The sequence below is a fragment of the Microtus oregoni genome, unplaced genomic scaffold, assembly GCF_018167655.1.
Source record: "Microtus oregoni isolate MIOR12 unplaced genomic scaffold, Mior012 000036F_ref0000092, whole genome shotgun sequence".
Classification (NCBI taxonomy): Eukaryota; Metazoa; Chordata; class Mammalia; order Rodentia; family Cricetidae; genus Microtus; species Microtus oregoni.
The window spans coordinates 11,485,516-11,512,641 of record NW_024543095.1 but is presented as its reverse complement, the minus strand read 5'-3'; the positions used below and the strand labels follow the sequence as shown (position 1 = coordinate 11,512,641).

The 27,126-nt window shown below is 44.1% G+C and overlaps 1 protein-coding gene across 1 annotated transcript in view; it reads left to right on the top strand.

Annotated features, from left to right (window-relative positions):
* LOC121432831 (elongation factor 1-alpha 1-like) overlaps positions 1-27,126 on the top strand; it is a 98,188-nt gene that overhangs the window by 19,402 nt on the left and 51,660 nt on the right. The window contains exon 2 of the mRNA XM_041630970.1: positions 291-385. Coding sequence (XP_041486904.1) covers positions 291-385 — 95 coding nt within the window. The remainder of the gene's footprint in view (positions 1-290; positions 386-27,126) is intronic.

The following is a 27,126-nucleotide window of genomic DNA, read 5'->3' as shown; positions in this document are numbered from 1 at the left end:
GCTGCACTTGCGCTCAGTCCTAAATTTGGGTCATCAGAAGCCATCTGATAAATCCCCTGAAACTTGGCCCACAATGTGGCCAGTCCCAGCCCAGGGCTCTTTCCACAAGAGCTCCCATCCCATCTTTAGCTTAGAGGCTTGGACACTCTAATCCACAAAGGCTTTCAGTGTTGAACCTTTTTGGCTTCTCTTTCAGAACCATTCAATGCTACTCATATTTCTGACAACCAAGAACTTGGGGAGAATGTCTGCCCTCAGGCACTCTCATTTTTTTTTTTTTTTTTGTCCAGATTGGCCTCCTGCCAACCTCACCAGAGACACCAGAGAATGAAGCTGTCTGTGGAAGGCTACTGGACAAACTGGACACAAGCTCACTGGACATCTGGTAGAAAGGTCAAGATGGTCCAAGTTTGGTCAGCCTCTCAAGATTGACAGCAAAAGAAACTGGAATTTCTTCTTGTATACTGTGGCCTGAATTAAAGACATTTTTCAGTCTGCAGGGCCTTTGACCTTTACTCTGAATGGAACAGTCATTCGGCAGGGCCAGGCTCTTGCTTGGTAGGGAGGACACACTGAGTTTGAGGCCTGTTCCCTCTCCCCACATAAGAAGATGCAAAAGCTGTGCTGACTTAGATGAGCCGCTCTGTCTGGGCCTAGGAAGTTCTAGCTAGCATTAACTGGCCCTGCCTCTGTGAGGAGGGGTGGTGATGTAGGGTCATAAGGAGAAATTATATGAGAATCAATGAGAATTGAAAAGAATGAACCTAAATGGTTGCTGCTTTGTGTGTCTGGAAGAGAATAGGTCATCATTCTGACAAGGAACTTTCTTATGTCTTGATTTCAGGAAAATAAAAACCAAATCACAAATCTAAAGATGAGGACGTATTCACCTGGGGAGAGATGGGACTAAATGAGCCGTTCTACTTTAAACAGATCCTGGATCACAAGGAATTATTGCTTATAACTCTGGAAGCATTTGTTTCCTATGCTGTGGATGAGAAGAAATGGTGAGGAGATTACACACACACACACACACACACACACACACACACACAGTGGTTCAAGCTGAGATGTGTTCATCTGGGTTATGTGGAATGCGCTGGATTCTAAGTACTGAAGGCTCTCCAAGAAAAAGTAAAAAGTTAACCACCAGTTATGGGAAATTCAGAGGAGTAACACAGGATTAGTAGGGCCAGTCCTAAGCTAAAGAAAACAGAATCACTGGTATGTAGTATAGGAGACTACTCAAAAAGGATAAATCCCTGAGTCATGCCCTAGAGAACCTCCATGAGTCCCCATAAGCCCCCAAGGCAGGTCTGTGGACAAGAGCACAGGCCAATCCACCTGCTAGTACCTATGACAAGTTAGATACACATTATTTACTAACAGCCCCTAGGGGAATGGAGCTGAGGAAAGAGGTTTGCAGCTCTTGAGTGACAGCCAAACAAACCAAACAAAGCCTTGAACTGGGACCAGAGAAGCAGGGTGTGGATCACCTTGGGAAACTGGGTGGGGAATCATTAGCTTTACACTCAAGCAAGGGACAAAAAGGTGTTGATATATCTATACCAATGGGTGTGAGCATTCCACAGGCTCGATGTTTGTGGGAGACGCTTCAATAAATATGGAATGTCAATCCCTGCCGCTATCCTAAAACCTTTTTGCCAGCTGAGTCTTTGGTTAGTTTAAAGCCACAATATGAAGAAGTTCTCAGTAACATTAAAGATACGAGTGAAGTTGGAAACTGGATGAGATGGCCAAGGTTGCAACACATACTCCAGGAGACAGAGATCATCTGAATGTCACTTCGGGCTTGAAGATGTAGCTATGTCCTTAAAGTCAGCCACCGCTAACATTATCTTGATTTTAAGAAGTCTGTAAGTCACTATGTAGCAGCATCCTCTCTAGTCCTTATTTTCATATGTGCCCCTTTTCCCCACTTATTCCCAGTGGTGTGCTAGAGCCAATTGGTACCAAATTTCAATGCGCAACAATGTACAACAACCTTAGGTTGGGGCCATCAGATGTCTCAGCAGGGAAGGTCACTAGCTTGACAATCCTCTCACACAGTGGGAGGGAAGAACCAATTTCTACAAGATGCACGTGTGTGTGTGTGTGTGTGTGTAATAAAGCAAAAGCCCCTCAGGCTGGCAGCTTCAATCGGGCATGATGGGAGAGCTCACACAAAGGAAATTAACAAACACTGCAGACCAAGGCTTTGTTATCTTTTCTGGAAAGCCTGTTACTAAACATCTGCCAGCACACCACGCCTGAGAGAGTGGTATTGCCTGGCAGAGGGAATGTTGAGCTGAGGAGGAGGATTGGGGAATGGGATGGAGAACCCCAGAGTGAACAGAGAGAAGTGGGTACCGAGATTACCCACTTGCTTCCTTCATATAAGCCTCTCTCCCCAATTCAAGCTTTGGATGTAGGATTTAAAGGTTGTTGCACGTGTTTCTGTGATGTGGAGGTAACGAGCTTTCTGCTGCTTTGTGGGGTTATCTTCCTACCTGATGTGTTTGAGGTTTATGGTAGAGCATCACAGCTCAAATACACCCTTTGTCTACTCTGCATCCCAGACTACCGTACCTATACCCATCGTGTCTCTTACAGATTTGAAGCGGTTTCTCAAGCTCAATTTCAGTTACTTCAGTTTCACCATGCAACAGTGCGTCTCTTTCATCTGAAATGTGTTCCCTGTTGCCCTTTGGGTTTAACAGCTTGACTCTTTTGAAAATGTTCCTGGGGCAGATGTATTATTCCCCCTGGATAAGAGGTGTTTCGCTTCAAGGTTTGTATTCAATTTTGCCCCTCACATCTTTGCTCCATCTCTCTCTTCTACCTTTCAGAATTTGTCCTACCTACATCTCCAAAGGAAGCAGTCTCTTACTGGTGAGTGGGTCACAAGTAGAATCTGAGCCAAGCAACCAACTCTGTATGTCAGGTGGGATTTGATGCTCCTCCAAGAACTGGAAGACAAAGGCTTCATCACCTGAGTCAAAGCCAAGCCGGAGATAGAGGTCTGCAGACAACCCTGCATTTGAAGATCCCAGAGAACAGGAATGTACTATCTGAGTAGAGGAAGAAGGACAAAAGAGAAACTGATGCAGGATATATTAGGAATTGGGCATGGCTCTTTGGCCACCTAGCCTAACTAAATCTCTGAGTTCTGGATCTAATGAGAGATCTTGTATGGTGGAGGGTAAATGAGAAAGACACTGGACATCAATTTCTGGCCTCTGCAGGCAGGCACATGTGCACACATATTCATACAAGTATAATATGCCACACACATACATACTATATATGCAGATGTATACACATATACTTAATGTATTCCAACCCATTTTAGTTGGTATTCTAATTAGTGCTCAAACTATTTGATATTTGGCCAATGAATGATATTTACATTGGTTCCTGAAGGTTTTTGGTGCAACCCCAATAGTTTTTGTGGCATCTTTTCTTTCTGGTATGATAACATATTCTAAAAGTTTCTGGAGGGATGGGAATGTTCCCATCTGTGTCTTCTAACATTGTAACCACCAATCACATGCGACTATTCAGTTCTGGACCTGAGGCTGATGGAGCTGGGTAGCTGAATTTTAGCTGGAATTCAATTTGGATTAATTTTAAGTAGACACTTGTGGCTAGTTGCTATCCGTATAGGAGAATCGAGTTCTTCTTGTATAACCAATGGAAACATTTAGATACCAAATTTGTCTACTGTGGAGTTCAGTCCTTATTAGAGCATTGCAGGGGCTGACCTACTATAACCTCATAGACTCCTATAAGACACTGACCTACTATAACCTCATAGACTCCTGTAAGACACTGACCTACTATAACCTCATAGACTCCTGTAAGACACTGACCTACGAGCCTCGCCCCCACTCGCCTATGCCATGGTGGTCAGAAATCTGCTTTCAAGTTGTTTCAGTGTTGCCGTAGGACTCTGACCAGCAGCTACATTTGGGAAATTCCTGTCTTACACAGATTGCTGGACTGCAAAGGTTGTTTCCAAGCTCCAGTGCACTGAAAAGCACCCCAGTGAACCACGAGTGCATCTTTGGCTCCACATGGCCAGTTTCAGGACTTGGAGGAACAAAACCTCCTGTTGGTTATGTCATCAAAAGTTGCAGGTGCTTGTGAAAACCTTCCTCTATCCAGCTCAGTGGCCTCTGCGTTCTCCTTCATTCGTAGTTAAGAAGAGCCCAAGGGCCCTAGGGAGATGGCTCGGTTGATAAAGTGCTTGCCCCTGGTTGATAAGCGTGAGACCCTGAGTCCACCCTTCAGAACTTGTGTGAAAAGCAGGACATGGTGGCACCTGCTTATGATCCCTGTGGGTGGGCTGGAATAAGGAGGGGGAGGCAGGCAGATTCCTGGGGTTTGCTGGCTAACCAGCCTTGTTGAATCAACAAGCCCAGATCTCTGTAAGAGACCATATTTCAAAAAGCAGACACATACTGACCTGGCAGGGCAGATACCATGACCTGTTGTGGGCTACTTGATCGCACTGTGAAACCTGAGACTGTGAATAAAATCCACCTTGGGGGGGCTGGAGAGATGGCTCAGTGGTTAAGAGCATCGCCTGCTCTTCCAAAGGTCCTGAGTTCAATTCCCAGCAACCACATGGTGGCTCACAACTATCTGTAATGAGGTCTGGTGCCCTCTTCTGGCCTGGAGACATACATGCAAACAGAATATTGTATACATAATAAATAAATAAATATTTTTTTAAAAATCCACCTTGGAACAGGAGGCAGAGCCAGTCACTAGTTGACAGGAATTAGCCATAGCAAGTCAGGCAAAGACAGGAAGACAGAGAAATATACAGGAAGAAGTAGGGCGGGACTTTCGTGGTTTTTTGGTGTGGGACGCCTGGAGAGACTCTCTTGCTGGGTTTCAGGCCCAAATGGAAGGTCAGCTGGTTGCTTCTCAGCTTCTCTGGTCTAGCAGGTTTTCACCCCAACATCTGACTCCTGAGTCTTTTTGGTTAATAGAACCATAGAGACTTGGTTAAAAACTGCATTTGGCAGCTGCAGCTGAGTCGGTGCTGGAGGGTCAGGAATCCTGGCAGGCCATGGTATAAACAGCCATGGGGCCATCGCAGGTAGATAAAATATCATTAGATTAAGGTGCAGCTGCTAAGTTGAGGGCAAAACAACAATTCCCACAAAGGTGGCTTTCCCAGGGTGAGGCTCATCCATGGCACTCCAGGGGTGCTGACTTCTACAGTTTCCCCAAATTCAGGAAACTCAGCCATATAATTGGTAGTGGTGTGTGTGTGTGCATGTCTGTGTGTGTGTGTGTGTGTGTGTGTGTGCGCGCGCGCGCGCACGCGTGTCTGTGTGTGTGTGTGTGTAGGGAAGTGTATTAGGGGAGAGTGTGAATACACACATACACAGAATAACCTGCAGCAAACTTGCCTGAATTTTCCCTAAAGGGGTGGGGGGGGGGTCACTGTCTTTATTGTACTCCATAAAACAAAACAGACGAACAAACCCTTTTCTCAGACAGAGGATACTAGCTAAAACCATCTTCCAGACTGCTCAATATGTAAATATCCCCATAGTACATGACCCTCTCACCCCCACACAGGGCACTATTGTGGGTCCATCAGCAGCACAATGAACTCCTGTAACAGGAATAGACACTACAGTATCCAGACACCACGGTATCCACCGTAGAAAGCCTTCCATTCCTACCAGCTGTGGTGATTTTGGCCTTGGCCTTGGCCTCGGCAGGGAGGTAGCAGCATATTATTCACAGAGAGGAGTCTCTCTCATCAGATTCTCTGGGTCCCTATCTCAGGAATATTAAGTACTAGCCGTGTGTCTTTGGGAAAGTTATATAGTCTCTCTGGGCTTCAATGTCATCAACTACAAAATGTGAATAATCCTTACCTATAGTGGCACCTCCGGATTATTATCAGGAGTGTTTGAGCTAAAATATAAGTAGTAAGTCCTCGGTAAACACGAATTGGTAAAGACCGCTATTACCACCCAATGTCATTAAGGTTTTCTCTTGTTTTTTCCCACTCGAGTGGACCACTTGCTCATGTAGAGCCCTAACTCCCCCGAGCTTCTAGAGGTTGAGTGTAGATTTCCAACTGAATACGGCTAGCCTTTCACTGCACCCTGGGAACCAGTTTAAGAATGCTATGCTTTCTCCAACCCAGGGCTGGGTCAGCTAGGGCTCCCGTGCCAAGTCCATCAGTGGTTTATTGGGGAGTGGGGTGGTTTTATTTTAGTCTTTTGTTTGTTTGTTTGTTGTTTGTTTGAGATAGGCCACAAGGAGGCTTTGAACTCCTTATGTAACTGAGGGTGACCCTGAACTTCTTATCTTCCTGCCTCCACCTCCCTAGTGCCGGGGCAACAGGCCTAAATCACTACGTCCAGTCTGTGCAGTACTGGAGAACGAACCCAGGATTCCATGCATGCTAGGCTAACACCCTACCTACTGATCTACATCCTCAACAGGGCAGTCTATTTTTTCAAAAAAAATAAGACTTTGTTCAGAACATAATCAGATCTAATCATCAATACATTGTCTGTATTATCTGGTTATTTTAATGGTATATGCAAGAGTTAAGAAGTAAAACCTGGACAATATACTATTTTCCCTTTTAAAAAAGTTTGCGGGTCTGGTAGTGCGGCTGTATTGGTAGAGAGCTTGCCTGGCATGCACAAACGTGACACCAGATGTGGTGGAGTATGCCTGAAATACCAGCACCGGACAGGTGGAGGCAGGAATCAGAAACCGAGGGTTATCCTTAGCTATACAGTGAGTTCGAAGCCAGCCTAGAGTACACGAGACCATGTTTCAAAAAGAGAGTGAAGATTTTAAAAAGACAAAGTTGGCCAGCTCCTGCGCTCTTGTATTCTGTACTGCAGCCCTTCAGGGTGGGTTATCGATCTCTCAGGAGGTCACCGCCATCTCTTCTCGTCTGTTAAATTATCCCAAAGTATCTGTCACCAAGACACTAAGTTAACCTTCTACAGACACCAATTTACATTATTCAGATAAGAATCCGAACTGGACAGTTTATACAGCGCGTCAATACCTCAGTCCATTCGATGAACACAGTATTCGCATTCGACTAAAAATGGGATGTTTTCTTTCTTTTTTTTTTTAGGGAAATATTCCCATATTGACATATATTTACTGGGAGTACACTAAAAATAAATTAGCCTTTCAAATAGGAGTGAATATAGAATTATCACTTTCATTTGTCTCCAAAAATATCTTTGACATGTTAATAAGCCCCTAGTGGTGACAGTCATGAGGTGACTATTACGATGTCTGGGGTTTGAATGATTTATGATCTATGCTTTTAGTCCTGAATGTCACAACTGAGTCAATGAGAGCTTAGTCATTGTAGCTGAGTATGCACTGACCGCTCTCAGGCTCTCAGTGATGAGACTGTGGATACCCACAGAGAACTCATGACTTCATGAAAAGCTCTTTCAGAAGAGAGGCAGAGTGTGACTTGAGAAGACAAGCTCAAACCAAATAAATGACAGAGATGGTTTTTATCTTAGTCGGAGGTCAGGCTTCATTCAACACCCTTCTGAGAGACAGTCCCACATCCAAAAGTGCAAAGTGAAGAACAGAAAGTTCTTTTTCTTTTTTCTTTTCTTTCCTTTTTTCTTTCTTTCCTTCTTTCTTTCTTTCTTTCTCCCCCCTCCTCCCCAGAAAGGATCTCTCTGTGTAGCCCTGGCTGTCCTGGAATTCACTCTGTAGACCAGGCTGGCCTCAAACTCACAGAGATTCTCCTGCCTCGGCCTCCCTAGTGCTAAGATTAAAGGTGTATACCACCATGCACAGTTTCAGAGGCAGAATGTTTAAAAGTACTGTTTATTATCAGGAAAATAATATCTTAGAAATTCTGAAGGGAAAATTTTCAATCCCTTTTCAGTGTGTTTCCGTATTAGTCCAAATGTAGATAAATCTTCACATGGGGGTCCCTTCTTAGATAGAATTCATCTTGTTGGGTGGGGAACAAGACTTCATGCCTAGGGATGCTAGGGATGTTGTAACAGGTGGTAAAACAAGAAGTGTGGTCCAGCCCTGGCTGCTGCAAATGTGTCTCTTATTTCTTTCCTGCTTGTTGATACTACAAAGAAATATATGACTGGGTGGTGGTGGCACACCCCTTTAATCCCAGCACTTGGGAGGCAGAGACAGGTGGGTCTCTGTGAGTTCGAGGCCAGCTTATCTACAAAGAGAGTTCCAGGACAGGTTCTAAAGCTACAGAGAAACCTTGTCTTGAAAAACCAAAAACAGAGAGAAAGATTTGAAGCAAACCACTTTATTTTTTTTAAAAAAAAAAAAAGGGGGGGTGGAAGGAGGTTGGAAGAAATATGCAATGGTAGAGAACTTGCTGTAGTGAAGCACTGCAAAACATATTAATTAATTAACTTATTTATTAATTAATAAGGCATAAGTTGGGAAGATACTTTAGCAGGTAAGAAAACTCTGTGAACAAGCCTGAGTTCTTGAGTTCAATTCCCCAGTGTCCCCATTAAAAGTTGGGCACGGTGCAACACTGGGGAGAACAGGCCCTGCACCTTTCCTGGGCAGCACAATAGAGTCAATCCTGTTGGCATAGGTGTGGGTGAGCCAGCCCGGAAGTTGTGAATGTGGGAGAGCTGTCCCCAGTACTCACCTGTCATGTGGCAGCATGGGCCAGAGAGAGATGTCTGCCCTTGTGTGTTTGTGTATGTGTGTGTGTGTGTGTGTGTGTGTGTGTGTGTGTGTGTATGGTGTCCTGCCCATCAACTGGTAGCAGCTGGAAGAGATGGCCCTCAGGTTATAAGGCTGGAAGAGCTAGCCTTGACCCTAATCTGCTGTAGCACTTGGAGAGTAGCCCCTGTGCCACACCTGAGCAACACAGTAGAGCTGGCCTTGAAGGTGTAGGTATGGGAGATCAGACCCTGAATACTTGAAAGAAGGAGAACTGTCCCTGCCTTGCTTATTGCAGCAAAGGGAGAACTCACCAAGGCAATGCTGGAAAGCACACCCTGGTAGTGAGGACAAGGGAGAACTGGCAGGCTGACCAACCTAGCCCAGAACCAGATTTATGGATTAACCCACCCAATATTCACCCCATCTGTGATCTGCTGGAGCACCTGAAGGAACAGGTCCTACAGACCCGAAGCTGCAGGATTTCCACAACACCGGGCAACAGCAGGATAACCAAGAGAAGTTCCAATGGGGGCCCAGCATCAATAATGTAACAGAAACCAGAGGTCTGGAACCAGACCAATGACTCTGTGCAACGAACACTTGTAAGTAAAAATATATGGACAAAAGGGTTTACTGTGTGACTCACTATGTCACACTGCAGCTTCCATGATGAGAATTTCCCCCTTTTTTATTTCCTTTTTCCTTTCTTCTCTTAAATTTTATGGGGGAAGCTGCAAGGGCAGAGGGTAGATATGCAGGAATGGAAAATGATTTGGATGGAGATGCATGATGTGAAAGACACAAAGAATAAACAAAAAGAAAGTGGAAAAAAAAAGTTGGGCATGGTCCCACGTGCGTGTTACCTCAGTAATGTAGTGGGGGAGAGTGGTAAGAGGAGGATGTTGGGGTTTGCTGGCTGCCAGTCCAGCTTCAGACGCAATAAAAAACCCTGTCCCGTGGAAATAAGGCAGAAAGTGGCAGAGCATAACGCCTAATGTCCCTCTGGTCTCTGTGTGTACACATAGGCACATATGCCCACAGGCATGAGCACATGCATGCACACTCGCACATGCACACACATATGTAATAAACCACGCTTCATAAAAACTGCATGCACGTATGCACACACAGATACAAAGTAAATAAATAAAAACAAAGTTTTAAAGGCACCCCAACTAAGAACTTCCCAGTCCAGCCTCATCTTTCCAAGACCCCCACCACCTTCCAATTGGACCAAACTTCCACCCACACTCAAACTACAGAGCTTGGGAATGTTGTTTTGTTTTATTATTTTTTATGTAATATTTTGGGCTTTACCTGTTAAAGATTTAGATTTAATTAACCTGAGTTGGGGGTCTTAGCTTAGGGTTTTGTGGGGATGTTACCTTAGGTATTTGTTAGTTTGAGACACTGCTTCCCTACACAGTCCAGGCCCACCATTCGTCATCCTGCCTCAGTGTCTGGAGTGCTAAGATTACATGCAGGCATCACCACTCCTGGATTTAGGTGCTGCATTAGAGGGCCACATGTGATTGCATGCCTGCTAGTGTAAAACTGGTCAAAAGCACATTTGGGCTCGGGAAGTCATAGGCACCTGGGGAAAGGGAACCTACTACGGTCCTCCTGCTAAGAGGACATGTCAAACTGCTTTCTAAATATTTATGCTTATGTCCCTAGATTCGTACTGTTCTCAGCCTTGGTCAAAGAAAGCTCTATCTGCAGTAGACACTACTTAATACAGAGACTCATAACTGGTCAATGTGTACTATACTAAGTGGGGCACCTTTATCCATCCCTCCAGCCCCACGACTCAGGGAGCATCGCCCAAGAATGGGAGGAAACAAAGAGGATGGAGAGGAATGCTGGGAAATGCTGTCTTCCAGCCATTGCACGCATGACCCCACTGTAACTATGGCTGCCTCACAAGACCGGCTCAAGATGAAGCCATCAAGATCGGTCAATATTCCAGCAGGCAACACTAACTAGACTCTGTGAGTAGGTTCAAAAAGCCGGGAAAGGACACGATAGTGGATCTAGGATGTGTTAAGGGGCGTAGTGAGGATAGTAGGGACTAGGAGAGCGGAACTGGGGGTGGATATGATCAAGATACATCCTATGCAGGTATGAAATTGTCCAAAAATAAATAAAATATTTTCTAATAAAGTTCCCTAGAAGATTCTGTGTAGACAAGTGGCGAGTCATTGAAGTAGCCCAGTGGTTCTCAACCTTCTTAATGCTGTGGCCCTTTAATACAGTTCCTCATGTTGAAGTGACCCCCAGCCATAAAATGATTTTTGTTGCTATTTCATAACTGTAATGGATCGTAATGTAAATATCAGTATTTCCTGGTGATATTAGGTGAACCCCGTGAAAGGGCCATTCAACACTCCAGGGGCCTCGACCACAGGTTGAGATTATGTGTGTAGCCCAACTTCTCACCTGCACGTGTGTACATCAAGCCTGCTGCCCTTTCCCCAGCCAGACGCTTTCCAGAGCACAACCCCACCTCCAGCAGTGGTGAGAGCATTACCAACTGGGCTGTGTCTCCAGTCATCGAAGGTCTTCCATGAGAAAGAAAACATTCAGAACTCGCCTTGGATGTAGGAATAGTTGTTGGGGGCAGGGAAGGGTTTCCTGGGTTCAGAGAACAAGGACTTCATCCTCACAAGGGACAGAAAGGTTCAGGATCTCTCACTCCATAAACACAGGGTGTGGCCAAATCCTTTAATTGCCACTACGCCTTCCACCCAGTTAGTCTGTATTATCCGAATGGGCAGGACAGAGTTCTCCTGGCCATCCTGCCCGCCCTCGGTTTAATATTCAACAGTTGGGCCAACATTGTTGGGCACTCTCCTGAGAGCAGGCTCCAAAACTGAAGACTTGGCAAACTCCCCCTTTTTCGCGCGTGTTACTGAAATTTGAAATGCTTCTGTGTCATCTCTCCCTTTGGGAACTTCCTCTGGGGCTGAAGATTAATCATCATGCAAATATTAAATACATTGAGCATTCTAGAGCGGCAGGGAATTTGTTTAAGTAATCCTCTTACTGCAGTTTAAACGGGTGAGGACAAACAGCTGTTGTGACTTGACACGCAGTCAAGTTTTACTGTGTGGTTTGTAGGGAACCAAATTATATTTCATTTTTCCTTTAGATTTACATGTGATCTCGCCAGAACCTCTGGTTTCCCATGAGTCTCCGGATATAGTGTATCAACCATCACTCAGTCTTGTTTGCACTCCCTCCAAGACCTAACGGCTGTTCTGGGAAAGGGCAAATTCAAGCATTTCTCTCTCTCTCTCTCTCTCTCTCTCTCTCTCTCTCTCTCTCTCAGAATGTTTGTTTGACTGAGAAGTTATTTGGATTTTTTAAATAAATGGGATGCCCGGGGTGATCCGAAAGGAAACACTGAAGCGTCTGATGTTGCCTAAGAAATAGGGCAAGTCATGCTTGCTCAGGCACGACCCTGGGGACAAAGTCCTCCCTCTTGGCCTGAAGGTCAGCATGCCTCGGCTTCATTTGTCATATTCTGCCCTTTTGTGTCCAAGCAATAGGCTGCTGGTTAGTAATTCCTCCTATTAAGCTTTTCTGTTTCAGAGAAGCTCATGATTTCCCTCTCCTGCTCTGCCCCGCACTGCTAAAGACATTTTGAATTCCCCTGAGAGCAGAAGTGGACCCTGCCACAGGACCTGAGCCAAGGCGAGGCAGCCAGGCAACTAACTTGGAAGGCTGGATATCAAGTGGAAGATGATAGTAAACACCAGCGAATGAGTGAGTCCTGCCCTGCTATGGTCTCGGCCCTGCTATTCCTCCATCCCTCTTTCTTTCTCCGTCCATGTGTCCCTTCCTTCTTTTTTCTTTCCTTCCCTCCTTCCTTCTTCAGAGAGTAATCTAGAATATCCATGAATCTATAGTAATTGTTCAATTAAGATTTAGTCAAAGCCTGAGTTAGCTTTTGTTTCTCAGAGTCAGTTCCTTAATGTTGCTTAATAAAACAATTAAGGTTGAATGAGAACGTAGGTCAGTGGTGGAGAATTTGCCTAACATGGATAAGGTCCTGGGTTCTTCCCCAGATGTCCTCCACATCACAGAAAACAAAGAAAAGGATTTGGGGGAGTATAGCCAGTGGTGTATGCTTAGTATGTGCAAGGCCTTGGGTTGGATCCCCAGCACTGAGAAGGGAGGGAGAGAGGAAGGAGGGGAGAAAGGAAGCAAGGCAGATGTGTTTGCATGTAGATTCACTGTAGTGTTGCAGGACCCAGCCATGAAGCTTAATAGAGGCCTGAGTCTCAGTAGTTTTCCCTGAGTCAAGACCTAGTTCCGATAAAGATCACAGACTGAGACTACCCAGGCACCACCCAGGAACAGACCATCCAAAGGAAATTTGTAATGTTCCAACCATGGTAGATAGGATCACCTGCCAGCACATACCCATCGCTTTTCACCAGAACACCCCTAGACAAATGTCAGCCCATCAGGGGTCCTAAACCTTAGAAACCCGTCACCCCACACCCTGCTAATGTAACTTTTCTGGGTTTTGCCTTTAAATGGTGCCCTCTAGAAGGGCAGGGGACCTCCTCTTGCCGCTATTGCTCCAGTTGCTTTGACAAGGTCCCTGCCGGCTTGTATTGCGCACACAATAAATCTTGCTCTAATATTTCGGTGAGTCGGTCTCCCTGGTAGTCTTTTGGAGTCCCCATGGACTGGGTACAACAGTATAATGTTCAGATTCCAGGTTTCAAAGGTTCATTTCAGAGGCAACTTCAATGCCAGTCCTCCTAAGTCCCTGTCAAGCTCTTCCCTGTGGCTCAGTACTGTGAGCTGTAAAACAAACATATACTAATAGCTACTTAATGGGGTTGTAGGAAGCATTAAGTAAGATTCTGCATACAAAGGCCTTAGCTCAAATCTTCTAATGTTAGCTTATAACGGTGATGGTGGACAAAAGTTTCTCTCCTTTCCATTAGGCCTGAATTCTTCCTAGTAAGGCACAGATGGTTAAATGAAAACCAAAACCCATCATGTTAATAATTAGCTTACAGTCACACAAGTTGAACACTGCCTTTCTCTGTCTCAAGGGCTGACCAGCAGCCAAAGTAAATACTGTTTAGGAAGGAATGTTCCAAACACCAACACTGTCTGTTGGAGAGGGGTCACAAGAAGTATTCAATCTGAGGTTTTTAACATTTCAAAAAGTGAAAAAGACACTTGAATTCAATGTAAGGAGGATGTTCGGTGTCCCTCCCATGTCCCAGAAATTGTGCCACGTAGTGGAAATGCAGACACAAGACTGCCTTCCTCCATTCTATCACCGTGGAAACGTAGGGAAAGCACCTCTTGCAGGAGGCGAGAAGCAAGAGCAGGATGGTACCTTGCTGCACACCTGGGTGAGCATTCACTGTGAGCTCGTCTTAGTCACTCACACTGCTCTAATAACACTCCATAAACGGTAAGCTTAGAAACAACAGAATTTGGCTAACACAATTATGGCAGTCTTATAGCCATGATCAGAGTGCAAACATGGCCAGGTTCTGGGCACAGTCCTCCCCACGCCAGGCAACACACTGCCACTTCACACCGTACTCTCATAGACAGAAGGGAGGAGCTCTCTGAGGATTTTATAAGGTAATAGATCCTAGCTGCCTGTAAGGTGACCGAAACAGTACCCCGTCTCTTACGATCAGTTGGAGGTTGCGGTAGCAGGCAAGGTATGGGAAATGCACAGCCGACCGATCTACTGATACGGACAAATGTTTGTTACCACTCTTGGACCACTCAGTATATAACCGAACAGAACAGGCTTCAATTTATTTCTGACCCTTCCCAAAGTGCTGGGAGAAAGAATTCTTATCATAATCTTGCAAATAAGGAAACTGGAGCACTGAGAGATGAAACGACTTTCCTCCAGGGTCGTGAATCAACACTGCCTTCCCTGGCTCTGCCCTTGTTTGCTAACTGTTGACTTTGTCCATGTCTTGGAATCCATTTCCTGCTTGTACACACAATTACACAGGGCGCAAAGGATATTCTTAAGCTGAGCAAACTTGACCTGGATTCCTCAGAAAACATTAGCTACCCTATATAACATTTCAGAAGAAATCTAGATATACTACCTAAACCCAGTCAGCATCCTAAAGTATCTCCAAACTACTCTAACATCCTTATTGCAGCAATGAGAAAACCACACACACACACACACAAGAAACTGACCTTGGACTTTATACCAACATGTGAAACTACCAAGCCTCATACAGAGCAAGCAAGTATCAAATGCTGGTTTCTTTTTTTTTTTTTTTGTCTTTTTTTTTTTTAATTTATTTATTTATTAAGGATTTCTGCCTCGTCCCCACAACCGCTTCCCATTTCCCTCCCCCTCCCCCGATCAAGTCCCCCTCCCTCATCTGCTCGAAGAGCAATCAGGGTTCCCTGACCTGTGGGAAGCCCAAGGAATGCTGGTTTCTTTCTCCTTTTTCTAATGCAACAACTTTACCTACCAAAGAAGTGACTCCCAGCCAATAGATACACTTTCCACCATCCCCTCAGTCCTACTTTGGTATAGAGCTAAGGTCAGTAAGAATAACCAAGAGGAGGGACTGGAGACATGGCTCAGGGGTTAAGAGAGTGCAATGCTCTTACAGACAGCCCAGGACACAGGTTTAAGCCAATAGAAAGTCTTTATTAGTCGGCTGGTGACTACCCTGGGTGTTTGGGATCCCAGTGTAGCCATGAACCTTTCTCACAGTGAGCTTTTAAGCAGTAAAACCATATCCTGGGTTGACATGCTTCAGTTCACAAGAACAGTTAGCCAGAAACAGAACTAGAGGAGCCAAAAAGCAAGGTTAGTACAGAGACTTGTCCAGAACTATGGACTTTGATGGATTAGGTCTGTTTTTGTTTGGCAGGTGATGCTGTCTACATGCTGAGTTTTACAACCCGAATGGTACTGAATGGCATCTCCTCTGTGGTGTCAGCTGTGCTAACTCAGAGGGGGGTACAGGGGGCAGTCTACTAACGCCTTGGGGCCCGTCACAAGACTGCATTAAAGATCTAGAGCTGGGGCGGGGGGGGGGGGGGGGGGTTGACTGGATTATCTGAAAGGACCCTCAAGGCAAGCGAAGTGTCCTTATAACGAAGGAGCTGGGGGAAGGGGGCAGATATGATGGTGGCTAAAGCACCTGTCACACAGGCCTGACAACTTGGGTTTGATCCCCAGGCCCGGCAGAAAGGTGGCTTGCCCCCCAGACAGGCACACTAAGAAAGTCAAAAACGGGCAGAGCCAGATGTAGTGGCACAGGCCTGTAATTCCTGCTTTAACCCCAAGAGGATTCCTAGTTTGAGTCTTGCTGCCCGGGCAACTAAGAAAGACCTTGTCTCAAAATAATGAATGATAGATAGATAGATAGATAGATAGATAGATAGATAGATAGATAGATAAAAAAGTAAGAGGAGCTGGGTTTAAGTCTTTAGTCCCAGCACTTGGGGAAGCAGAGGCTGGTTATCTCTTTGAGTTCAAGGCCAGCCTGGCCTATAGAACGAATTCCAGGACAGGCTCCAAAGAAATCCTGTCTCGAAAAAAGAAAAAAAAAGAAAAAGTAAGAGGAACATGGTAGAATCTTGCCTAGTGTGTTTGAGATGTTACATCCCATCCCTAGGACTGCAGGGAAATGGGGGTAAAGGAAGACAGCATGTCAGCATGTCCCTACCGGCAGTTGCACTTCTGTCCAGTGGCAGATTTCTGGTCTCATGCATTTAGACGTTTTAAGTCTCTGAGTTTGTGGTGACTTGTTGCAGCTGCCAGAGACTACTGCCGGGGTTAGACTAATGGCCTTTTAATCAGAATGATTATTAATTAAATTAGCAGTTCGGAGGCATAGAAAGTGATGAACCAGTTATTTGTGGAGGCCCCCAATTTTTAGCAGCTGCCAATTTTTGTGCAACAAAAAAATTCCATCATGGCCTGATTTATTTTTGCTTTTTAATTTTTAAAGTCTTTTCATATAATATATTTTATCACATTTTCTCCTCTTCAAACCCCTCTCTGGTCCTCCCCACCTCCCTACACACCCAACTTTACATTCTCGTTCTCTCTCTCCTGCCCACCCCTCCTGTTTGTTGTTTGTTTGTTTATAGCCCTGGCTGTCTTGGAAATCATTAAGTAGACCAGCCTGACCTCAAATTCACAGAGATCCACCAGTCTCTGCCACCCAGATTCTGGGATTAAAGGCATATGCCACCATGCCAGGACCCAGCTTCTCTCTCTCAAACAAGAACAAAAAGTAAGAAAGAAAGATCTCCAACAAAAAGGAATCTACAGATTCAATGCGATGCCCAGCAAAATTCTTCACAGATCTCAAAAGAATTATACTCAACTTTATATGGAAAAGCAAAAAAAAAAAAAAAATCCTCAGGATAGCCAAAACAATCCTGTACAATAGAAGAACTTCTGGAGGCATCACAATCCCTGATTTCAAACTCTACTACAGAGCTACAGTACTGAAAACAGCCTGGTACTGGCATAAGAACAGACAGGAGGACCAATGGAGCCAAATCAAAGACCTGGATATTAATCCACACACCTTTGAACACCTGATTTTTGACAAAGAAGCAAAAAATATAAAATGGAAAAAAGAAAACATATTTAACAAATGGTGCCAGCATAACTGGATATCAACATGTAGAAAAATGAAAATAGACCCATATCTATCACCATGCACAAAACTCAAGTCCAAATGGATCAAAGACCTCAACAGAAAGCCAGCCACACTGAACCTTATAGAAGAGAAATTGGGAAGTACACTTGAATGCATTGGCACAGGGAACCACTTCCTAAATATAACTCTAGCAGCACAGACACTGACAGAAACAATTAATAAATGGGACTTCCTGAAACTGAAAAGCTTCTATAAAGCAAAGGACACAGTCAACAAGACAAAATGACAGCCTACAGAATAGGAAAAGATCTTCACTAACTCCCACATCAGACAAAGGTCTGATCTCCAAAATATACAAATAACTCAAGAAATTGGGCACCAAAAGATGACATAATCCAATAAAAAATAATGGAGTACAGATCTAGACAGAAAACTCTCAACAGAGGAATCTAAAATGGCTGAAAGACACTTAAGGAAATGTTTAACATTCTTAGTCATCAGAAAAATGCAAATCAAAACAACTCTGAGATTCCATCTAAACCTGCAAGAATGGCCAAGATCAAAAACACTGATGACAACTTATGCTGGAGAGGTTGTGGGCTAAAGGGAACACTTCTGCATTGCTGGTGGGAATGCAAGCTGGTACAGCCCCTTTGGATGTCAGTGTGGTAATATCTTAGAAAATTAGGAAACAACTTTCCTCAAGACCCAGCAATACCACTTTTGGGTATATATCCAGAGGATGCTCAATTGTGCCACAAGGACATGTGCTCAACTATGTTCATAGCAGCATTGTTTGTCATAGCCAGAACCTGGAAACAATCTAAATGCCCCTCGACCGAAGAATGGATAAGGAAAATGTGGTACCTTTATACGATAGAGTACTACACAGCAGAAAAAAATAATGACATCTTGAAATTCTTGAAATTTGCAGGCAAATGGATGGAGCTAGGAAACATCATATTGAGTGAGGTAATCCAGGCCCAGAAAGACAAATATCATATGTACTCACTCATAAGTGATTTTTAAACATAAAGAAAAACCAGTCTACAAACCACAATCCTAGAGAACCTAGACAACAAGTGAGGACTCTAAGAGAGACATACATAGATCTAATCTACATGGGAAGTAGAAAAAGACAAGATCTCAGAGTAAATTGGGAGTATGGGGACCATGTGAGAGGGTTGAAGGGGAGGGGGAGGCAGAAAGGGGAGCAGAGAAAAATGTATAGCTCAATAAAATCAATTAAAAAAATGTTTCTTTCCCTGGGGGGAAAAATCTCCAACAAAAATGAAAATCAAAACAAACAGGCAAAAGATCAATTAGACCAAAAAAATCAAAATAAGGCAAAAAACAAAACAAAAGCTCACAAAATTCCATTGACGTTGTTTTTGATGGCATGGGGCCTGTCCTGGAATGTGGTTGATAAACCCAGGGACACTTCATCGGGAGGCCTGATTCTGAAGGTCAGCACCTAGCTCCCTGAATTCCTTTTCATTTAACAGTAAGAACCAGTCCCTTCCCATCCCTACAGGGGTGCTTTAAATCTCGAGTCACGTGGCTCTAAAGCTATACTGAACATAATTTAATTTCTCCTTGATAATTCTGAAGGGTACTTCACGGTATTGTAGTTCCTGAGAGTCAACATGGGGACCATTAATTACCACTTCACTGTGGCTATACAGACGTGCTAATCAACAGTGTGGTGGGAGACAGTCTGCAGCCTCGAAGGATGGAGAAGATGAGATGCAGAATGTCCCATCCGCTGTCACACGCTGTTTTTCCTTTGGGAACCCTGGCAGGGACGCAGTCAAGACCATCTCTCCCTTAAGTAAATTTATTATGGTGTAAATGGTAGCACGGTGCCAGAAATCTCCATCATGTTCCTCAGTGGAATAAAAGCTTACCATTTTCACCGTAAGGAAAATAGAATGGAGGTCTTAGCTCAAGCAGAAACAAATGGAGTGTAGAAAGCCCCGTCTCTCATCAGCCCTGTGCTATTGACTTCTGAGTAGCATTCCAGCTGTATTTATCTGGGGTTTGGGAGTTTTTCCTAGTTCCTGTGAAGAAAGTTAACGAAACCATATGACTTCTCTGGCAGGAGATACGATTTCACACAAAAACTTTCTTGCGAAGAACTTCCATATTGCTTCCCCTGGTGGAATCGCTGTCCCCAGGGAAAGCCTGGTTCTCCAACAGCGGTTCTGTTGAATGAAAGTGAGGGCCAAGTGCCAAGCTCAGCAGCCTCTGCTTCTCCAGGAACAGCCTTTAGCCTCGCTGTTTATGGCTGATGTCATGATAGATAAAATTTTTTGAGATTTTTTTTGTATTGTTCTATTTTGAAAGCATTAGAAACATTTTATAATATTTCTTAAAACAGTAAGTAAATATAGAGGCAGGGATGTAACAGTTGGTGAGTGCTCGCCTAATATTCATGAAGTCATGGGTTCTATCTCTGACACTACAAGTGGTACATGCCTGTGATCTCAGCAATCCGGAGGTGGAGGCAGGAGGATCAGAATAAAGAATAAACTACATATTGCGTTCTAGATCATCCTGGGATGCATGAAATTGTCTCAAAGAAAACAAGAAAATATAAGAACAAAGAAAGCACATATGGTTGTCCCCATAAACCTCAGTTACAGCACCCCCTAAAGATAAAATACTAGAATCTTTGCTCTTTACATGAAACTGGAGGTGGGAATGGCCACTGGCAGAGACCGATAATTATGTGATTTATTCCAGAGATGGATGTTTGTAAAAGTTAGTGTTTTTAAATTTCAAAAAATGCATACACCATATATACACACAAAATATATGTGATCTATATTTCATATATGATTTTTATATGTGATTTATATGTATATATGATATATGTGTGCCCACATATATGAGGAAGGCAGTTACCAGCCATCCCTGCTAGCAGAGAAAAGCAAAATCACTCAACACTAAAGAATGAAGTCACCAACCACAGTTCAATGCAGAGGTAACAGGTGTCCCTTATGCTACCACACATAAAAGGATCGGGATTCAAACCACAGGCTGTCTGATGCTGGCCCTCAGGGTGTATACGATCTACAGAAAAGATTTTTAGAGCACATATGTTGGTAATCACAGTGGTGAGATGGGATTGAGAGGTTTGGCAGGTAGCTACTGCAGGCAGCATGCTCATTTGGTGTGGAAAGGAGAACATCAAAGCCGGACATCGAAGGGACTACATTGATGACGCTTCGTTTCTTCAGCAGCACTGATGGGGAACAGGAAGCCAATCCAGTCGTTTGTGAAATAAGAATGGACAACTGCCACAGCATCAAATAGACTGTTCTTAATAATATTACAACACCAACTACTGCTTTTACTTGCAAAATTATGTGCACCTTGTAGAGAACTTGAGAGAAACAGCTGCGGTACCTTTTCACGCACGCAAAGTGACCTCCTTCCCTTTACTGCAAGCCGATGAGAACTGGAATGTCTGCCTATATGACTTTAACTAGCACTTCCCCACTGGCAAGTCTGTTGAAGAGCCCTCGGAAAGACTGCAGTAACCAAATAGGAAAGGCAATAGCAAGAAGAAAGACCAGCTGGGGGCCTGCAGCCTGCAGGCAATCGCTACCACTTACTGGTGTTTACATTTAAACCCTTGATTTCATCTGCTGCCCCATATGAGATTCTTGCTTGGCTAAAAGTATTAAGAAATGAGACCAGCAGAAGATAGAATGCAGTGTCTACAAATCGGCAGAAATAGCAATTTTGTAATAGCTTTATGCTGGAAGAACAGTCCTCAATAGAGAGAGAATATAGGTTGTCCAGTTACAAATTGTGTAATAATGTCAATCAGTTCTGCTGGTTCTCCTGAGCCCAGATTTCATTTCCTTTCTTGCTTTCTTTTTGATGCGGGGTCTTGCTCTGTAGCCCAGGCTGGCTAAGAATGGGAAATCCTCTGCCTGCCTCCATCTCCCTCGTGCTGGAATCCCAAGTATGCACCACCAGGACACTTGCCCTGCTCGGCATTTCTCAGCTGGGAAAATTACATACACCTAGCTCTCACTTGGCAAAGATGCAGAGCAGTAGACCTAGTTGTCACCCAACAGCCAACGGGAACACTGCACAGCTCTCTGAGAAGCCGGATGGGGGCGTGCACACCAGCTTTGGAAGTTGGTTTCTGCAAAAGGGTGTGCACATCTGGAAGAGTGGGAAGTGTCTGAGGCTCTCCAACTGTCACTTCGCACACTTGGTTCCTTCTCTTTCATCAGCACTGAAGGATTTCCTGGCAACACAGAAGACCATGGCAAGATGGCTTGCATCATTCACATTCCTAACCCAAAATTGTCATGGAGCTGGCCCTTGGTCAGCTTGGTGCTAGGTTTCCTTCACTCCTCAAGAGACTATCTAGGGAGCACACACCAGCTGGGATGAGAGGCCTGGCAGCTATGCCATAGACTCTCTTGCTACTGTTTATTTTGTGCCAGGAGGCAGAACAGATCAGGGTTAAGGACCACAGGTTAAGAAGTCAAAAGACCTGTTTCCCGGGCCAGCCTATGCTGTGTACCTCCTCCAAACCTCATCTCCCTCAACTGTAAAAGTTGATCTTGTTCCTACATATCTCATAGGGTTCTTAGGAGAAAAAGGACCACACACATTGAGTGCTGTCTCCATGTTGAGGTTTAGTTCAAGAACAATTTGTTCCTGTCTCCAACTCCTGTGGTATTATTAACCTCTCTCACTAAAAATGTAGCAACCGAAGCAGTGTTTCCAGGATCCTCCAGGTGTGACATGCCCATGTCACTCAGGAACTTAGAACAGTTTTGTTAATCCTCACAAGATGAAGCCTGTCAACATTCCATCATGGATGGGGGAGCAACTGGAGAGGTTCCACAGCTCCAAGGGCCTGGTTCTCCCTGGCTCCATCCCAGCAAGCTGGGTGGGTAAGTTTGTCAAAGATGAGAGTGACCTTATCAACTTTGGGTACTTGTGAGCACACCTTCAAGCAGGAGAACAAGCAAAAATGAGACAAAGAATGGCTTAGGACAGAGGTGGCCATCTGTTGTTTAGACCATCTGTAAGTATGAAAGAGAAACACTAGGAAATCAGGATTTACGGTTTGCCAGAGCCTTCAGGATCTGACTGCCTATGACGGCAGAAGCAGCAAGGTTTGTGAAAGCAGGTACAGAGGCTGCCGTGCAGGAACCCTCCGCAACTTTACAGGTTTTCATGGTGACAATGACAACTTCCTCACAATGACTGAGTGTTACTTCACTAGCAAACACGAACTTGAGAGTGTCAGAGTTGTTTTACATTAGCAATGTTGCCACTAGTTCATTGCCCATGCTCAGGTAAATAACCCCTCACTCCAGTCATGTAAGCAACCCTAAATAACCATATGGATCTCTCTGTGTCTCTCTGTCCCCCTCTCTCATTGACATATACACAAAGACATGAGATTAGGAGGAAGACTGGGAAAAGAAGACTCTCACTGGGGATGGAAGAGTGACAAGAGAGGGTAATGAGTATGTGAACACAATCAAATACATTAAATGCATTTGTGAAAACATCAAAGAATTCATTAAAAAATATTGTGAAAAAGAGCACAGTTTCCATTACCTGATTGTAGAACAAAAACCATAGCTATTTTGACTGGGTGTCCATATTGTCACCCGTTAAAAATTCTAAGAGGAGTAAATGAAACATACCTGATACAGCTCAGGCATGTCTTGTTAATAGAAACCAGCCCATCCACGGTAGCTAGTGTAAAATACATGCCTACAGTGACCTGAGATTTTCCTGTAAATTCCTGCGTATGTTCCCACTTGCATATCGGATTGGTCTGCTCCCCACATCCACAGCCTGTTCCATCACTAAGTGTGGTCAGGATACAGGTTCTAATTCTCTCAAGTCATTGGAATTTCCAGCGAGTAGCCGCGCAAAGTAGCAAAAAGACAGGGATGGGCAGTTTCTTATTTTTATCCTTTGAGGAACTTGACTATTGCTTAATTAAATCATTGGGAAATCCGTTTATTGGTGAAGGACTTCAGAATCGTGGATCTTGGGGGAGAGTGACCATCATTTAACAGATGTGTAATGAATAATTATCTAGGCAAGCTCTAACTTAGGTTTATAATCCTGTTAACATGTGAGGGGATGAGGCCAGAAGATAGATAAGAAGCAAGAGGATAGGTAAAAATCTAAAAATACAGAGTTTGTGTTGTTTATGTGAGACAGAGCCTCATTATAACCCTGCTGCCCTTGAATTCCTTGTATAGTTCAAGACTTTGAACTTGGGATCCCCTACTCCCCCAAGTGCTGGAATGACAGGTATGTGCCACCTTGCCTGACTTTGAGACACCTTAAATGAGAAAAGGGAGAAAACCGGGCATCAGAACAAGGAGCTATAAGGAAGGCACCATCGCATGCTAAAAGTGGATGTATTTTTATCACCATTCAAACCATGCAGTGTGGCTTTTCTGAAAAAACAAGACTGTAAGTAGGATCCTAAAATTATTCCACTCTGTGATTCAGAAAGAACAAGCCTTCATGTGGTGGCTCCATCACCAGACTGGCTGAGATTGTAATATCAGCCTTGATATTACCAGCTGTGCAAGACTGGGCACACTGCCTAACCAATCTGAACAGAAATTTCATCATAGCCAAACTTGGAAGAAGAGCTTCATCCAGGAAATCTGCTGTGAAGATCAGAGTGTGCTCATTTTTCCACAGAGCAAAAAATAGGTGATGGTAAGGATGTGAGACTGGAGAACACTGTGCACTGTTGAGGGGGTGCAGATGGGTGTAGCTACCAGCAGAGAGCAACAGCAGGTTCTCACCGTGTGGTCCAGTATCCCCGCTTCTGTTTGTACTCACAGGAAATGAAATCAGGATGTGAAGAGATAGCCCCACTGGTGGGTGTGTTCTACACTTATTCACAGTAGTCACGCAAAGGAAACAACCAAATGTCCATCAGCAATTGGAGAAAGATAGTGTAGTCCATACACACTATAGGGTATAATGTAGTCTGCCATTTGCAGTAGCGTGAATAAAACTGGAGGACACTGTGCTTAGGGAAACAAGTCAGTCACAGAAAAACAAATGTCGCTTGTTCTCAGTTAAATCAGAATCATCAATAGCAGGCATTCTCACAGAAGTCAAAACACAAAATTGGTTGTCAGGATCTAGACCTGGGGGAAATGGTAACCGGGTACAGGGTTTCAGTTACACAGATGAAGAAATTCTCAGGTACGGTTTACAACATTATTTGGTATTCTTCAAACTTGGATTGAGAGTAGACCTCAAATGTTCTCCCCGCCCCAAGACAGAGTTTCTCTGTGTAACAGCCCTGGCTGTCCTGGAACTCACTCTGTAGACCAGGTTGGCCTCAAACTTACAGAGATCCGCCTGCCTCAGCCTTCCAAGTGGTAGGATTAAAGGTGTGCACCACCACCTACTCAGCTTAAATGTTCTTACCATAAGAAGAAAAAAATAAAATCAAGGCAGAGAGAAAAGGGAAGAATAAAGAAGGAAGAAAGGAGGGAGGAAAAAGTAGGAAGTGATAAATTAATTTCCACTGTCATGGTGATCATTTCCCAAAATATATCTATCCACCAAAACAGCAAGCCACATACATACAGTGGGTGTGTTCATATATGTGGATGATCATGTATGTGGATGCACATGTAGAGACCAGAGGACAGTCACAGGTGCCATTCTTCAGATGCCACCAACCATGGCTGTTGAAGGAGAGAGGAGAGAAAGAGAGAGAGAGAGAGAGAGAGAGAGAGAGAGAGAGAGAGAGAATCTCAAAGGTCTAGAACTCACCAAGAAGGCTAGGCTGGCTGACAGCCGGTCCCAGGGGCACTCTTGGTTTCGTCTTCCCTAGGTGTGTGTCACTAAAGTTTGGCATTTCTGTGTAGTTCTGGGAATCAAAGTCAGGACCTCATGCTTTCAAGGCAAGAGTTTTATTGGCTGATTTATCTCCTAAGCCCCACATATCCAATTTTCAGTGGTTGTCAATTTTATCTCAACACAAAAAAACATTTTCCATAATTAAATGGTAGTTTCTTCAGTAAGTGTTTGTGATCTAGATGTAGAAACCCAAGGCAAATATCCAGGTGCGTCTTAGAACAATAGTTTTAAGAAAATTATAAAAGATAGATAGATACATAGATACATAGATAGATACATAGATAGATAATACATGGATAGATATTGTCTACTTGAGGAGAAGAAATTATAGAGTAAATTTTCTAACATGTCTCAGTCCATTTTCTGATGGCATGGAAAAAATAACAGCCTAGGTAATTTAAAAACAATAAAAATTTCTCTAGATCATAATTCTGAAAGTGGTGATGTCCTTGAACATGACACTAACATCCAGCAAAGGCCTGCCCACCACATCCTTCCATGGTGGAAGATGCTGGCTCCTCCCTTCTGTAAGGCATTAGGCATGAGCTTTCTTGATAAAGAAAGGCCTTGGTAGGTCAGTACTCCTGTGACCTAATCGCCCCTAAACTCCCACCTCCTTAGACCACCCTAATGGCAGCTATATTAACCTGTTTTGGAGGAAGGGATATTTAAAAGGCATTGCAATGACTGGACAAAATCAGCTAAGTAAATCACCCAATCATTTCTAGGGCAGCGGGGGGACACGACACACGGGACACAACTGCTCACGGCTCCAAAGTTTTAATTCCTCTGTCAGTGCAACTTTTTTCCGCAAGCTTTAATTTGTTCTATCTGGGAGACACGAGCATTCCATTTCATTTTGCCCAGGAACTAGAGTAGACTTTGAAACAGGGTCAACTGGATTTAGAAAATCACTGTTGTACAAACAGAGCTCATTTACAGCTAGCTATTCAAATATCCAATGACAGTATAATAAAAGCCTAGTGCCTTCCTTTAATTACTCCAGTTGACTCTTCCCCGGAAGTGGCTGCCCATATTTGGAAACTGCTCTCCCATGGTTTTTAAGAGTGCCCAAGGGGCTGGAGAGATGGCTCAGTGGTTAAGAGCATTGCCTGCTCTTCCAAAGGTCCTGAGTTCAATTCCCGGCAACCACATGGTGGCTCACAACCATCTGTAAAGAGGTCTGGTGCCCTCTTCCGGCCTGCAGACATGCACACAGTCAGAATATTGTATACATAATAAATAAATAAATATTTAAAAAAAAAAAAGAGTGCCCAACACTCCGACAGTCACATATTCGAAGGAACCCTCTGATCTGAAGGTGCCAGTGTGAGTGTTTCGTGTATTCTGGATGAGCCCAGCTCCACAAGGCTTCTGTGCACAGATCTGGGAGTTTCTCGGGGCGTTTTCATAACCACCACTAATAGGTGGTAAATGAAGACAAATTGCTGCGGTGCCGATGGCAAGCTGCAACCAAAGCGAACCCTGCCACAGACTATAACTAACTTAGAAATCCAGCGGATGGAAGATTAAACGGTGAAATCTGAGCGATACTGCTTGTTCCCCTCTGATTCATGCCTGGCAGACACTGTGAGTCAGAAAGTAACTATACACTAGTTTTGGTGACCCTCGCTAAGTTTATACTTTGGTTAACCACAACTGCCTCAGATTTACTACTGAAAGATGTTTTAGAGAAACGAAACTAGTCACCCTTTGTAGCAGGCTTTTTTTTGGGGGGGGGGCACCAACCAGATCCCAAATCATGACATAGAGACTTGTTATTAGTTATGAATGCTCGGCCTTATCTTAGCGCCTGTTTTAATCTGTTTAACTTTATCTACACTTTGCTTCAGGGATTTTTACCTTTCTTTCTTGCTTCCTCCTTGTCTGGCTG